At 42.9% G+C, this 16,034-nt stretch overlaps 1 protein-coding gene across 2 annotated transcripts in view; it reads left to right on the top strand.

Moving 5' to 3' along the window:
- Positions 1-233: 233 nt before the first annotated feature.
- The window catches only part of ATP6V1A (ATPase H+ transporting V1 subunit A), a 29,204-nt gene continuing 13,403 nt past the window's right edge, over positions 234-16,034 (top strand). The window contains exons 1-4 of one of the 2 annotated variants that reach the window (XM_051780336.1): positions 234-396; positions 12,417-12,511; positions 14,172-14,300; positions 15,811-16,025. In XM_051780336.1, the coding sequence (XP_051636296.1) occupies positions 12,430-12,511; positions 14,172-14,300; positions 15,811-16,025 (426 nt within the window). In that variant the 5' untranslated portion in view covers positions 234-396; positions 12,417-12,429. Of the gene's footprint in view, positions 397-8,789; positions 9,011-12,416; positions 12,512-14,171; positions 14,301-15,810; positions 16,026-16,034 lie in introns of those variants that run through there. The other variant, XM_051780337.1, reaches the window with a different exon arrangement.

The raw sequence follows: 16,034 nt of genomic DNA, 5'->3' as shown, positions 1-16,034 counted from the left end.
CGCGCGCGCGCCCCCGCCCCGCCCGCCATGACCCCCGCCCCCCCGCGCGCCCCCACCGCGCACGCGCCTCGCCCCTCCCCCGAGGGGGAGAAGGAGGGGAGGCCCCCGCGTGACTCGGGGGAGGGGCTACGAGGCTGCCACGTGGTGCAGAACGGCCAATCATCGCGCCCCGCTGCGCCTGGCTCGCCTTTGCCCGGAAGCGGCCTGGGCTGGGCGGGTGAAGCCCCACCCGGAGTTGGGCAAGGCTCGCACCGGGCACTTCCGGTGCGCGGCGCGGTCCGGCGCGGCGCATGCGCGCGGGGCCCGGCGTCAGCTGATCGAGCGCTGCCTTTGCCGCCGTCGCTGCCGGGGGGACTCGGGCGCATCGGGCGGATCGGGCGCGCCGGGCCGGCCCAGGTGAGGCGCTCGGGCCCTTCCCCAACCCTGCACCGCTCCCCTCGCCTCTCCCGAGGCGTGCCCTCAGGGCGTCCTCCCCTCCGGTGAAGCGGGGGCTCGGCTCCCGCCGCCCCGCTCGGTCCCTGCCCGGGAGCGGCGCGGGGTCCCCGCGGAGCCGCTTCCTGAGGCAGCGCGGCCCCGGCCCTGCCGAGCGGGTGTCGCCGGGCCCCCGGGCAGCCGACCTTTACGGAGCCGCTGTGTCCCAGCGGGAAGGCGGCCGTGCGCTTCCAGGTCCTGCTGCTCAGGAAGATGAGATCTGGAAGCGAAGCAGCTCCTGAGTGAGAAACCTGCTGAGCGATCTCGTAGACGCCCAGTGAGATACCCCAGGGTTATTCCGGAGTCCCGTATAAAAAAGGGAAGGGGTGATAGTGGCCGGGTTTCAGTGCCGGGTCATCCCACCATCTTGAGTGGGTGGAACTGAGTCTGTCTGTGCCTTGACCGCAGCCCAGCAGAGACGGAGCATCAAGGTTGTGGAGCAGGAATGCTGCTGCGGGCTTCTGACCGCAGCCCATTCCTAGCCGAGGAGCCCCCCTGTTTTGCGGTTGAATATACTGATGGCACATCAAATGCGATTCCAAATGCGATTTCCTGTAGCCAGTGAAAAAATTCTGGTTTAGGTGAGGTGTTCCAAACGGCGCACTTGTCATTCACTTAGAGGCAAGGAAGAAATGATACATGATTGGATGATATTGTGCATGTTACAGCTGGCAGTGACATTGCAGTATGTGACGTGTCAAGATCCATCCACTCAATGCAGTTGCCCAAAGTGATGTGCTTTCTTAGGAAGAAGTAAAAGAAAGTAAAACCTCTCTTCCTAAGGCTTTACTGGCTTCCCTCAGAGAACTTGCACTCCTGCTGGGCATAAAAGCAATTTCGTGATACTTTTATTCATTGTAATGCAATACTTCAACAAAGTACACTGGCTATTTGATCTAGCATGGTATTTGAAATGCTAATACCGCTTGATGAAGTGGAGAGGGGCTGGACAAGGAGGAAAGCCTGCTGACAGACTGCTAGAGGTAATTTACTAGCCCACCCCTTGGTAGCTCTTCAGCAAGAACGTGCCAAATACAAGCTGGCATTTGGTAGTGGAAGTTTGAGTAGCTGAGGCAGATCCTCAGTATACTGTAAATTGCTGTATTTGTGCTGACTTCGACACTGCAGATCTGCAGTAGCTAACGTTTGGCTTTTCTGTGCAGTATTTTTAAAGGCCTTTAAACGACCTGCAAACATAAATATTTAATTGTATCAACATTTTATTATTTTCTACTTAAGAGTGTGTGAAGTGAGGTCAGAGTCTACAGGTCTTTAAATTACCAAAAATAATGCAGCTTATTTTTTCTCTGCCTGTCAGTTTCTTATGTGAAGTCTTCCGGAAAAGTTTTATTCTTTTACGTGGGGAACAAACTAGTTTTAATTTTGTAATCAGGTGGCAAAGCGTGGCATTCAGAAATACTAAATCACCATGGTCATCAGCTTGAGAGTACAGGGAAGGAGAGATTAAGGCAACAGTGGAAAATGACTGCTGGCATCAGCTGACTGTTCGGATGGAGGTTGAAGTCTTGTGTTGCAACAGTAACATGCGATCTGTTTCCTGTGAATGCAGCCTTTTCATTTTCCAAATCAAGAATTGTTTTCTACAGATAGTGATAATATAAGGGTGGAACCATGAACAGTTAGTACTGTTTGCTTAACTCCTCTAGAGCATTAGATTAAATTTAGCCTTTATTTTGGCCTAAGTATATATTAGCAGTTTTATACCTCATTAATCTTGACTTAAAGTCTGTGGGCCTTGCTGTGCTTTTGTTATCTAAATTTTTTTTCCTGGTATGACTTTGTGGATTTATCTTCCAGACTCACATGCGTGCTGGAACTGCCTGTTGTCATCCAAAGCTGCTACAGACTAGCAGGTTACTAAATGATTTCCCTGAAGAGACATTTAGAGGCACTACACTTTACCTCTTGCGTTGGGATACCACGACAGTGTCTCTTAGGGTTACTGAGCCCTGAAAATTCCACTCGATGGTTTTCCCTTGTGGTTTTAAATTGCATGTTTGTGAGCTAAGGCCATGTTCCTGGTTACTCTTCTAGAAAGAGTAAAGGGATGGTGTTGACCATAAAATGTTGAATGCTATTACTGGCCAAGTAGTAGTTCCCCTTTTTCTTTCTCTGTCTTTTTTAAAAAATCCTACAAACCACAAGCCATGCAATAACCCAATGCTACTTTGCCTGAAATAGTTTCTTTCCTCCATGCTTGTCTCATTGGTTAAAAAGTAGGGGATTTTAGGCTTGGAAATATTGAGGTATTGTTGAACAATGGTATCCACATGATTTTTTTTTTTAGGCTGGAATTATACCAAGGAAAACAGACCATTTAGTCAACTGGAATATCATGCTCATTCATTCTTATTCAACATCTTAAAACATGTGACTTCTTTAACCTTCCATCGGGCAGAGAGAAATGGGGACCTACTCCAGAAGAGGAAGTAGAATGAATCTAAACTTTTAAACCTTTTTATCCTGTATGGATTACAGTAGTCACCTAAAGGTCCAACATGCAAAACTGGCTTAGACTGGATCTTCTGGTGGTCATTGTTGTACCTTCTTTTATGTTATGAAAAGGCTTTTTGTGCCTCTGATATGTCTACTGCCTTCTCCCCTTTGAGAGTGGACAGCTAAGCTTATACTAAATTCTTGGGTTTGGTCATCTCTCACAGCAGTAAGTTCTACAGTCTCAAAGATATGTTTTGTTTGGTTACTTTATTTCATCTGTGCATTTATTTCTCCTATTTTGCCAAACTCTCAAGTTCAGCACCTCTGTGCCTTAGAACGGATGACCCTTTGCTGCCAGCTTTTTAGACTTCCATATATTATATGGAAGTTCCATATATTATATGGAACTTCTCTAACAGACTTTGCCTTCCAAGGCTTGGCTTTACTGAAATGATACACTTACTCTGAAAACCTGTAAGATGTATATGGCTAAATCCTGAAAGTCTTGGCCTAGCAGACCTTGTTACTATCACTTAACCAGATGACAGAAGATGATCAGTTTTAGGTGAATTTATTTTCTTGCTTCATCAGCTTGACTACTCCTCTGAGTTTGTGTAACAGTAAATTTCAGTGTCACTGCTTACTCTCTTCAGAAATCATTTGTCTGACAGTGGTCTAATACATGCATGGTGCCTCTGGAGAGTTCTATTTTGCCATAGTTATGCTTGCTTACCAGAGTGGTTTGTGGTTGTTCATGGAAAAGAGAGGTGGTCTGGATGTCAGTTGTGATGCTGGTCTGCGTTCTGTGCCTTAAGCATGAAGAGCAGTCCTGTTGTGGTTGGGATGTCACATGTGAGGAGGTATGGAAAGGTTATGGGAAAAGGCATTGACTTTATAGAGAGAAAACTGTGCCTGTGTTGGAATAACTTACTATAGCTGGACAGAAGCTTTCAGGTATGCAAGTTTCATGTGACAGCCTGAATTGACAGCTTTTTAAAACTGAGCAGTGAAATTGCATCTTCCAAGAAGTTCAGTTAGTGGGGCAAACCTGTGTCATTGTTACACTGTATCATTACTCCATTTCCCACTATGAAAGTAATAGCTTAAAAAGCAGCTCTCTAGAAAAAAAATTAGAATGGTGTTTCTGGCTAAACGCAGATAACATTGGTAACAAGGCAATTCTATTATGTGGATTTCCTGTAAATCCTTGAAATTTTGAGGTTTTTGTTATCATGAGATAAATTTGCATCACCACAATATGTAGTTTAACAATGTTAAAATTTAATATGTTGGAGGGGTGCCAGCTGTTCTAAAGAAGCTGTAAATACTTCATTGTATACTTTTATTGAACATAAAATCACCAAATGTGACTTCACTTGCTTTAAAATATAAAGGTGAAGTCTTCCATTACAGGAAAAGTCAACTTCAATGAAATATCCTTTTACTAGAATCCAGTGCCAGTATGTGTGTTGTGATTCCAACCAGGTGTTTCATTATACCAAAGGTGCTATAAAAGAGTACTTCTCTCTGTTAGGGGCATTGGATCTTTCTCAAAGACTTTCATGCAATCTTAATCCTGGTTCAGGTCTTCAAACTACCTGCCAAATAACCTTGCATAATAAACTGAAGATTCCACAATATCCCAACTTTAAAGATTATCTGAAAGTTAAGTGTAATGATGAGATACTTATTCTAAACTGGTGCTCAGTACTTCAGCTATTACACCTGGGGAAAGGAAGTTACACAGTGGTGACACTTGAAGGGGAGCCCCCATGTGTTTTAATGAGCCCAAACTATTAGTATGTTTCTTTATGTAAAACTGAGCCTGACTCAAAAATCTAGCAACAGTTGTTTTGTGACATTGCACACCTTATGTCTGTTGAGGTAAGATCTTCAACTGTACTGAACTTTACTAAAGTTTGCTGCTGTAGTTGCTTACAGCTTTGCGTTCTTCTCGTTTGAATGTTTCTCGTCTTAAAGGTTAGAACTATAAAAAGTATTTCAAGTTACAGTGCCCAATACATCTGAAAGAAGAGTGACTTTTACTTAATAAAAGCAAGGATGGATTTTAGTTTGGCACTAATGTTGGGTTAATGAAAATTGCTCATGTAGAGGAAATGACTGAGCATTACACAGAGCAGATGGCTGCAGAACTTTTCAGCTGTAGCAGCTAGATGACAGGATCAGGATAAGAAAAGAAGGTCACTGCAGAACACAGAAATGAATATTGTATTAGTATTCTATGTTGCGATTTGGATTTCAGTTGCATTAGATCTTTCTTTTGTGTGAAAGTCAGTCAAGCCAAAGAAAGGGCAGAATGTGTAGCAGGCTGAAAGGTGTGTCAGATTTTTCACAGTAGTAAAATTGTGAAGCAGTGTAGCAAGCAAGAACTAAGGGGATGGTCATCTATTTCCTCCTCTGGAGAAGCCTTTTGGGTTGAGAGGAAAGAATTGGTGTAGAAAGCCCTATTATGGGAAACTATAGTTTATAACCAGTCATCTAATTGACATGAACAGTGTGGTTTTCTCTAGTAACAAGAGTATTTGATTTTATTAAACTAGGGTCTTTAGCAATTCTAGATATAGCACGACAGCTGCGTTTGATGTCCGAAGGCCAGTTACCTACTGAGCTGATCAGATCTTTAGTGGGTCAGAGCGGTTATGCAATGAATACCTTGCCAGCCTTTCTATCTAGTTTTATTTGTGCTGCAAGCTTCTTGGTCATGTTCAAACACAACTTTGTTCTGGTCCTGTTCCGGGCTAACTGAAGCTTCTGGCCCAGCTAACTGGGCTTCTGAATAAAAGCTTGGGTACTTGACTAACAGCTTGTGATGGTAGTATGTCTTGCATGAACAGACTTCACACCTCACCTTTGTTTTAGGAATATATGCTTATGTTGTATATATGTATTGAATATAAATATATTTTTATATGTTTAGCTTGTGTGCAAGGCCTGATGTTCGTTTGAAGTGTCAGGCTGGTATGTATTGGCATACCCACAGGTAAATCCTCACCTGTTTTGGGGAAGAGGACAGCAGGAGCTCGTGATGGGCTTCATGAATTCCCTGTTGCACAGTCTCACTTTGTAGCCACTTTGTACTGCGATGGCAGTGGCAGCATGATTCTCTTCCCTGTCTTTTTTCTTCAATACACCTGGATTTATGTGTAGATGTGCTGAGTAGAGCAAGCCTCATGTGAGAGTAAGGGGCTTTATAGTACCCAAGAAATAAGTTGCATGAAAGACGAATTGTCTTGTAGGGCTACAGATGGGTCCACAATATGTAGCTGAGCATCACTTAAGCAGGTTCCAGATCTACCCGGTGCAGAGGTGGCCTCAAAGTGCCCTGTGGCAAGTGGAATAATTAATGGATGAATGTCCATATGCTGAGTTTAAGAAATAATACTTCTAGCTCAGAGCTTGTGGCAAGAAGGTTGGTGCAATTAGCTTCACAGTGTCTGTGTCATGAGAAGACTGAGCCACATCCTAGTGTTGAGCACAGGAGGTGACTCCTGCCTGGTTCCATTAGAGTGCAGATGACACAGCTGGGAGATGTTTGATATAGCAGAGGGCTGTGCTGCTGTACAGAGGGACCCTGACAGACTGAAAAAATAGCCTGATGGGAATCCCATAAAGTTTGACAAAGGAAAATGCCAAGTCCTGCACCTGGGGCAGAACAACCACATACCCTGTTACAGGCTGGGGACTGACTGATTGACTGCAAAGTGGCTTTGCTGAAAAGGACTAGAGGTCCTCAAGGGGAACATCAGCTGCCAACGTGTCCTCATGGCAAAGGCAGCCAGCACTATCCTGGGCTGCATTTGGGAGAATCCTGCCAACAGGTTCAGGGAGGTGGTTTTTTGCCTTGGTTAAGCTCAGTGGAAAGCACATCTGGAGCACTGTGTCTGTTTCTGGATTCTCCAGTAAAAGACATGGCTTAATGGTGGGGGTCCAGAAGAGGACCACAAGACTGTTAAGCATTTGGAGATAGCAGAAGAGGATGAGAGAGCTGGGATTATGTGGCCTTGGGAAGAGAAGGCTCTGAGGATCTTAGTGTAAAGTATATAAACATCTAATGGGAGGGAGCACAGAGGATAGAGCCAGACTCTTCTCAGTGGTATCTGCTGAAGTAACAAAAAGCAATGGGCACAAACTGAAATACAGGGAATTCCCTTTAAATATAAGAAAATACTTTTTACTATGAGGGTGTCTGAACACTGGAACAGGTTGCCCAGAGTTGTGGTGTCTTCATCCTTTGAGGTGATCAAAACCCCTCTGGACATGGCCCTGAGCAGCCTATATCAGCTTGCTTTGAGCAGGGTATTGGAAGTAGACAATTGCCAGAGGTGCCTTCCCACCTCAGCAGTTTTGCTGTTTGATGACTGAGAAATCTGGAGTAATTTTCCCTGCTGTTTTATAGTAAAATTATAACCCTGCATAGTGCAAAGGAACAGATTTCCTGAGAATACTGTTTGGCTTCCTTTCCCAGTGACCTGTGTTACTGTTCTGGGCATGTTGCTTTTTTCTGGGGCAATATCCCAAATTCTAGATACGGAAATGTTGCTGAACTTCTGCATTTGTCTAGTAACTTAGGCGTTGACTTTTTTTTTTAATACTTCCTCTTAAAAATATCATCTGTTGGAAGGGGAAGTATAAACCATCCAAATTACAGGAAATCTCTAGTAGTGATTATTGTATTATTTATGATGCCCTTGCAGCAGATCTTCATGCAGCTGGGCACTGGGTTTATGCACTGTGCCAGAGTCTGCTCAGGTGAACACAGTAGGTGTTGGGAGTCTTGATTCTGAAGCATGACTCCAGTGGGACACTAAGCTGATTGTCCAGTGTGGGTTGTAATCTTTACTATCCTGTAATGTCCAGGCTTTTATTAAGAAAAGGAGGAGGCAGGATTTTCTTTGGGAAACTTTATTTGGCTACATTTTACTGTGTATGCCTATTAAGCTTGCCCAGAACTTGAATGCAAGGGCTTATATTCTGACTCCCATTTTTCTACCCTAGGAAGTCAGCACACATTAGTCTGTTTCAGATATAGTAAAATCTATTACCTTAGTTCAAAATTACTCCAGCAGAATGAGTCTTAGCACTGGTAACTTGTTAATGGACTGCTGCTGCTTCTGAATTACTGATATTGTGCTGTTTACTACAATTTTGGTTAGTGTTTTTGAGCTTTTGTGCCAGTTTGAAGTGTTGCTAATCCTAGAACTTGTGCAGATAGTCTTGAGAAGTTGTGAAGACTGCAGGAACTCTTCAACTCAGGCAGCTTCTTGGGGAGAGATCACATAGCTGCTCATGTTCTGTACAGCACACAGGACAATGTCAGTGCCTGTTGATCTCTGAAAACAAATTCCAGCAGCCGTCACTCGGGATGGCACATCACTCTGCTGAGGTGCTGGATGTTGTGCAGTTTCATCAATGCTGCTGCTAGCTAGGGGAAGGGCTTCTTAGCATAAGCCCCACAAGACTCTTGGACACAATCAATACTGTTCTACATGCTCAGGCAATTAGTATTACTGTGTCTTCAGCGCCTCCCTGTGCAGTCTGTTGTTAGCCAGTTCTGTTAAGCTCTTCCAGAGCAGGGCACACACTGCCATGGCTATATTACACTGGGGGGCTGGCAAGTTAAATGGATTCCAGCAGAAAGCACACATCTCCCTTTCAAGGATCTTTATGTAGTAATATGCACCACTTGGGACATTGGGATTATTGGCTTTGTAGGAGGCCCTTAATGCAAACGCTGAATCCTTTTAATTTCTTCTGCTCGGTCCCGTGCAGTAAGGAGGGCACAGACGGGAGTTCAGCTGGGCTCTAGGTGGCTTGATTTGCTATTGCGGCATTCCTCGGTGCTGGTGGGAGAGAGGGAGAGACTGATGACTCATCAAGTCAGGTGGTTATGCCTCTGCTGTGTGGCAGAAATTTCTTTCCCCTCTGCAGCAGGCTTTCTCATCCTTCTGTGTAGGGGCACTAGAAGGACAATTATTTCGTAAGTGGCGATGCTTAGCTGCTGAATTCCTGCTTTTAAATTGGGCCTGTGGATTTTTGTCACTCCCTGTTTCTGCAAAATAAGGTAAGAATCGGTGTTTATGTGATAAAATTGTCGTGGATTTTCTTCCTTGCTGCAAGAAGGCTCCTTCTGAAAATCTCACCCAAGTCTTAATTTTGAAAAGATCTTTCTGGTAAGGCAGTTCATTGTGTAGATTTTGGGTCTGATGAAATGCTTGAACCAAAACCAAGGAACTGTGGTAGAAAACAGGTTTCTCCAGCATTGAGAGCAGGGCAGTTACATTTTTGGGGTTATTGTGTAGCCAGATTGCTGTGCTGGGGAGAAACCAAGGTAGAAAGCTCAGGTTATAGGCCCTTTATTATTTAATTATGACTATAAAATTAGTGTAATAGATCACCTTTAGTCAGAGGAGATTCTGCTGCAAGTAATATTTTGATTTCTGACACTGTTAATCAGAATATAACTGCTAGAGCTTTGGATCATGTTTAAAATAATTGGTGAACTGTTTTAGGCAGGGAAGGTTCCTGTATATAAGTTGTAAAGGATACAAGATGCATCTTTTCTCAGGAGGGAATTAAAATTAAGCTAATACCCCGTGTATGTGTGCAAGTGGACTTTCGTGGGAGGGAATTGCACATAGTGCCTAATATACAGTGGCAAGAGGCCTCTGAAAGGCTGTAGGAGCTCAGTAGATTTCTAAAATGGCCAGCTACCGTTATTTCTGGGTTAAGTACATACTGCCTCCATACACATGATGATGTGTTTAGCAAATCCTGACATGCTTTAGAGAATTTCATTTTCTCTGAGTACTGGCAATGAAAACATTTAACGCTGTAGGTACTTAAGGCAACGTTTTGGCCCTCAAGGACTTGTCCATTTAAAATGAAAATCTCTAGTGCTAATACATGAGCACAAGAAAATGATGCAGTGAAGATAACACCTCTTTTTTTCTTCATTTGTTTCTTCAGTGTTAAAAGTTGTGTAGCCTTTTAAAAAAAGAGGTCAGCTTGACAGGGTGAGCGCTGACTTTGTGGAGATTGTACTTTGGAGGTAGAGAGGAGGTGAAACAAAGGTGAGGAAGAAATCATCACATCTTTTACACTTGGAATAATTAATAGGTATGTGTTTAAAAGCAGTTGGTGCAGGTTCTAGGGATCATAACAAGACAGGGTTTATTGGTGTGTTGCTAGGTGGTCTAGTGGAGGAATCCCCTTCTCTTTTACTTGGCTTCTCCAGCAATTTGGAAAGGTGACTGTTGGAATAGAGAGGGAGCAGAGCAGCCACAGGAGCAGGAGAGGAAGGTGTGTTGAGAGTCAGGATGTTGCCACTTAACCTGCAGAATGACTACCTGAGGTTTCTGCTTGCCTCCCTAAAAGATAAACGGTCTCTTCAAGCAGGCTTTGTTCAGGAAGAAAAGGTAATTTAAATTGAAACAGGCCGGTGTTCTTCCTGATTTCTTGCCTTTGTAATCTGACTCTTTCATATGGGACCCTGTCTAATTGCCAGGCAGCATCACTAATTCAGTTATGAGAGTTTATTGTGCTTCTATAGAAGATTTTGATAGTGGGACTCTAGAGATTGTTCTGTATGGTATGTTGAAGCAAATGTTTTAAGTAGATTTATAAGAACAACTGCTTTTTTCAGTATGAACAGTAATTGTGCTTGAGTTTTGCAGTGTCTTAGTTGTTCAAAGCAAAAAAGATGAGATAGTTATGTTAGTTTGATCAGAACCAGCTCTTAGCAGCTGCTCAGGAACTGCAGATTGCTTTGTGAGGACCTCCCCTCTGCCATTTGTCAGAGGAGGCTTTTGAGAAAAAAGCAGAGAAATTAAAATTGTCCTCTGGGCCTAAACAACAGGCAATGTGAAAAATAAACTACGGTTATGGAGAGTAGAGGGATCTAAGGGATACGTGACTTAGCCTTTGGTCTCGAGACCAGTCTGCTTCAGACTGGTGGTGACTGAGTCATCATCAACTGTTGGAGTGGCTGCTGTGAAATGAATCAATGGCAGCCATGATAAGAAACCACTCCAGAGAGACATGGAGCCTGGAAGATGTTATTCCTTCAGGCTGAATAAGGGGTTGGAGTCGTGGGAGATCTTTTTCTTACAGAGCAGAGCCACTGGTTTAGAATATTTATATTGGTAAAGAGGCTGAGGGGCAGAGGACTTGTAGTGTAGTATTAAAAAGCTGGAAAACAGTTGTAAGATGTTAAGAATAGCCGATGTCAGTTACTGCTCCTGAAGAACAGGCACAAAAGCATTCTTTAATGGTGGTGGAAGGGGTGGCAATGTGGTTGTTGTCTTGCTTATTGTACATGGGGCTGTTTTTCCAGCCTGAATATGCCTTTTTATTTGCTGCCTTGCAGAAGATGTGTGTTAGATCAAGCTTCTCACAGAGACTGTGAGTGTCAACAGATGCCTCACGTAGTTCACGTCCCTGAACCGTGGGCCTGTGCTGGATAGGCCCTGTTGATCAGCACTGGGTGCTGGGCCTGCCAGAGCACACCTTTCACCAGGGCTGTGTCCTAAGTGTGTTAATCCAGTAGAAATGGGTAGAGTGACCTGACAGTTCTCTAATACTAATCAGTTTCCAAGGTAACAGCACGGTAAGGGCTCACAAAGCAAACCCATGAAATACTCATATCTGCACCAGATGCAGGACAGTCCAACTGTCAATCACAGGACAAACACGGATGGAGGAAGACTGTTTATGAAACTGTGTTTCCTGTGACAGTTGTTTAGATTCTCCAAACAGGTACTGGCAAAAGATGACAGCCTGTTGTTTAACTGTTGCAAGTTAGGGGTTTTAGTCAAGCACAGTTCTTCTATAGTGCTCCATGGGTTTCACTGGCAGCAAAGTCTGCATAATATGTAGCTGTGAGGCACGTAGAAAGGACTCGTGTGTTTGTGTGCTGGTGCTTGTGAAAGTGTGTGTTTCTTCCTCTGAACACTGATTCAGCAGCTTAAGATAGCAAAAATAGAATTTTCACAGTTAATATTTGTAGTATTGCTTTTTAGAGACTGGTGGCAGTAAAGCAGACCCAGAACATTCTCTTGCTCACTCAGAATTGTGGAAAACTCCATATTTTGAAGGAGGGTAGATGAGATGTGGAAGACAAAAGATATTTTCCATTGTTTAAATATCCTGTTACCAAGCTTAGATACAGTGGGCAGTGTTAGGGCATTTTTGGAGTGCAGCTCTTTCACTTAACAGCAGTTTTTGGAGCATATTATGGAGTGATGTTTTACCCCTGTGTTTCTGCAATAAGGAATCTTAGTTCTTTTGTTTGTTTAAGTTAGTTACTTTATAACTTTTTACAGCTTTAAAATCAGTGTGGTTAATGTGCTTCAGGCTATGAGTTCAGAATTCTTTCAAACTGGAAACAAGGAGAGAGCAGAGGGGAGGAAGAGAAGGAACGTATTACATATGTGTTCTTCAGGACTGACTCATTTTTTCCTTCTGTGCAGCTGAACAGGCAAAATGGACTTCTCCAAGCTCCCCAAAATCCGTGATGAGGACAGAGAGGCTTTTGTTGGCTATGTTCATGGAGTCTCAGGACCTGGTAGGTACTATTTTGTAAAAGAAATCATGGAGTTTGTTTCATCTGGTGTCTTGTTAATCTTGCTCACTTGAAAGTGGAGAAGTATAGTAAGTATAGCAGAGCTCTGGTTGGTGCTTTTTATCTATTTGGGGGGGGAAATTTAAGGAGGATCACTGGCTTATAGTCGATAAAACATTAAAAAATATGCTAATAAGATGTTACTAATAATTAATCTTTTTTAAAAATGTAATGAGCAGAAACATGCAGTTGAATAATAACAACAATAATAGAAAGAAAATGTAAGCTTTCTGTATGAGATAAAGCTACTTGTTCAGAAATCTGAGGGCCCACTGTGTTAACCTTCTCTGAAAGGGTGTGAGATATATAGTCCATTCTCACTAAAATGCAGTTTGAACCTGTGCTTTCTGGAATATTTAGCCCCTGTCAGTGTCAAGCTGTTTTGTGTTACTGCACCATGGGCTAGAGGGGCTCAGCAAGGAGCTGCAAGAATCAGGGAAGGTGGCAGAGTGTGGTGGTACTGCAACTGGGAGAAGGAGCACTCTTCCTTCATCTTTATCAGCTTAAATACTTTCTTTAGGTTCTGATGGAAACAGCTTTTGAATACATGCAGACTCTACTGGCTTTTCTGCTCCCTTTTGCATTCTCTTCAAGAGGTGGAGGAAAGAATGAGAATGTGAGAACAGAAGAATAGCAAGTATTTTTGTTAATGCAGCTTAATTAGTGAATAAGAAACTCCCTTGGCTTGTATCTACCTGAATAGACACAGGTTCTTTAACTGCCAATTCCTTAACTGCAGAAGTGATACTTAAAAGCCATTTTAAACTGATACAGCTTCTTTCCCAAGAAGTGGAAAATGTGTTTTTGTGTAAATACGTGAATCCTGTGTGCATTACTGAGATCATAATGTACAAGACATAATAAATTTTGTTCTAAAGCAGCTAGGCCCTCGTGTGTGACTACTGAAATCTGACTCAAAGCAGCAGGAAGTTTCAAGCCCAAAACATGCTGTAAAATAGCCTACATCTTTGGAAAGTATCCTAAGATAGACATCACTTTTCTACAAAATAAAATAAAAAATAGTGTTTTCTTGAAAGCTTTTTAGTCGTCTGCGTTTAGCAGGTGCCTTGTCTTGATCTATCCATGGAAACAGTTTATGTCAGCATCCAGATGCCACCAAGGAAAACAGAAATTTGAGTAACATGAAAATGCTGGTTTCCATCCACAGGTTTATGTAACTACCAGGTATCAGGCGAGATTTGCCATTTTCCTGTGTGTTTTAATTTAGCCAGATGGGAATGTGGCCCAGCTCACTGCAAGGGAGAAGTGCCTGTGTAACCGGTCTGTCAAAGTTCTCTGCGTCTCTAAACCCCTCAACATTTGCCATCTGTCAAGACAGATAAGAGAAATTACGACATGAATTGTCTGAGCTACTACATTCTGATGGTGTCCTCTTACTGTGCTTAAAGAACATTGTGAAAAGTACAGGGAAACTTATTCTTTTGACTTTTGAGCTAGAAATACCAGGAGGTGAGGCAGCCATTTGTGAAATGGAGAATGTGTGTCTGATTTGAGTGAATATCAGGCAGTTCTTACTAACTTCTGATGAGTAAATTTCCTGAACTACAGGAGAAACATTCACCTGTGTGCCCGTCTTTTACAGTGGTCACTGCATGTAACATGGCAGGTGCTGCTATGTACGAGCTGGTACGAGTAGGACACAGTGAACTGGTGGGGGAGATTATCCGACTGGAAGGTGATTTGGCAACTGTCCAGGTGTATGAAGAAACATGTATCCTTTTCACTGATCCCTCCAAACGTGCTAGACTGCACAGTCCAGAACACAGTGGTGATTACGGTGAAGATGATGAAAAAAAGGTGACTGGGACCAGCCCTTGATACTTCAGGTTCCAGCAGGACATCTGTTCTGCAGGTTTTTGTAAATTCTGGGGGTTTTGAGGTAAATCTTACCTTGTGTGGCTGTGCAACAAAGAGACTTTTTTTTTCTTTTCAGAGAGTTCTAAGTGGAAATGTAATAATGCATGCCTTTGGATGTAAGTTCATTTTAATTTAAATGTAATAGCTCTTTGTTAGGAAAGTTTTTTGTCAAATACCAACCATAAATGGCAAACCTACCAAGCAATATTTGTTGCATTTTTCTCTTTGCTTTTGATAAGTATAACACTTAAATAAGAAATATAAAGTGGGCAGGATGCCTTCTTCTGGGCAGAGTATTTTGCCAGACATAACAGATTACATTTTTGCTTCCGCAGTGTGCTTACAGAATCTTGGTCCAGCTATGATGCAACATGTGTTCTAAAATCTAGTTGATTTAAAATGTATTTTCTATTACATATGCATATATATGAGAGAATGTCAGAAAAGAAACCATTAAACTTGAAGCCAGTCCTTTTTTTTTTTTCACAGAGTTGGTTCTGTGTATCTGTAGAGGCTAGGGAAAAGGCTGTGGTGGCTCCTAAAGTTTTATTCTGAAGAGCTCATCGGTAAACTGGTGACTAGCTCTTGTCTCTACATAGAAATTTATAATTTTGGATGGCATCATCTACTAGCCTTCCATCAGTACATGGACCAAGTTTGAGTATAGTTTGCTGTTAGGTTCCTGATGAGAGGGCTCTGTTGGAGGGCTCTCTGAAGTCACTTGCATTTAATCTCTAGAGTTTTGTATAGGTTTTAGAGATTTCTTTTGTATTCTCACGGGGCCTTTTGCCCAGCTGCTGGCCCTTTGCAGAGAAAAATCCATTGTGCATCTCGGAGCTTAGACAGTGGATAGACCTGAAAACTTGATACAAGAGGAGGGCAATAATGCTGGTCTTGGATGAGCTCCCTTTAAAACTAGGCTGCTGTCAAACAGACTGTGGAAGGCTCAAGGTCCAATCAGTTGTGCTCTCTAAACAAATTCTGAAGCAAAAAATTACATATTTCATAACATTATCTGACTTTAACAGTCAAACCTGTTTTCTAGGTTTGAACACGTAAGAAACGTCTCATATTTTGTCATCCCACTGCCGGGCACTCCAGTGAACTCATCCATAAAGTTGACCTCAACAAGCAGAATATTTGTCACTTCTTTGCCTCTCCGGAGGATGATGAACTTTGTTGCTTTAGCAAATTCCATGTTTAGTATTAAGCCTACATGCTTCTCAAATGATGATGTGTAACATAGTAATAGTATTACCCTAAAGTCAGAAAAGGGGTTTAAGAGTATGGTGTCGTGAATGTGATGCTTTCTGCCTTGTTTCTTTCCCTTGTTCCGGAAGAACTTTTCCTCAGCAAATCTTCAGCCGGTGTCTCTGTAGGAGATCCTGTACTCCGGACCGGGAAGCCCTTGTCAGTGGAACTAGGGCCTGGCATTATGGGAGCTATTTTTGATGGTATACAGAGACCTCTCTCGGACATCAGCACTCTGACTAAAAGTATCTATATCCCTAGAGGTGTCAACGTGTCAGCTTTGAGCCGAGATGTCAAATGGGACTTCACACCTTCCAAAAGTCTGCGGGTAGGTTCT

This window comes from Manacus candei, unplaced genomic scaffold (genome assembly GCF_025592945.1).
Source record: "Manacus candei isolate 608988 ecotype Guabito, Panama unplaced genomic scaffold, ASM2559294v1 h1tg000014l, whole genome shotgun sequence".
Lineage (NCBI taxonomy): Eukaryota > Metazoa > Chordata > Aves > Passeriformes > Pipridae > Manacus > Manacus candei.
The sequence above is the reverse complement of the archived record's forward strand: the minus strand, read 5'-3'. Positions and strand labels throughout refer to the sequence as shown.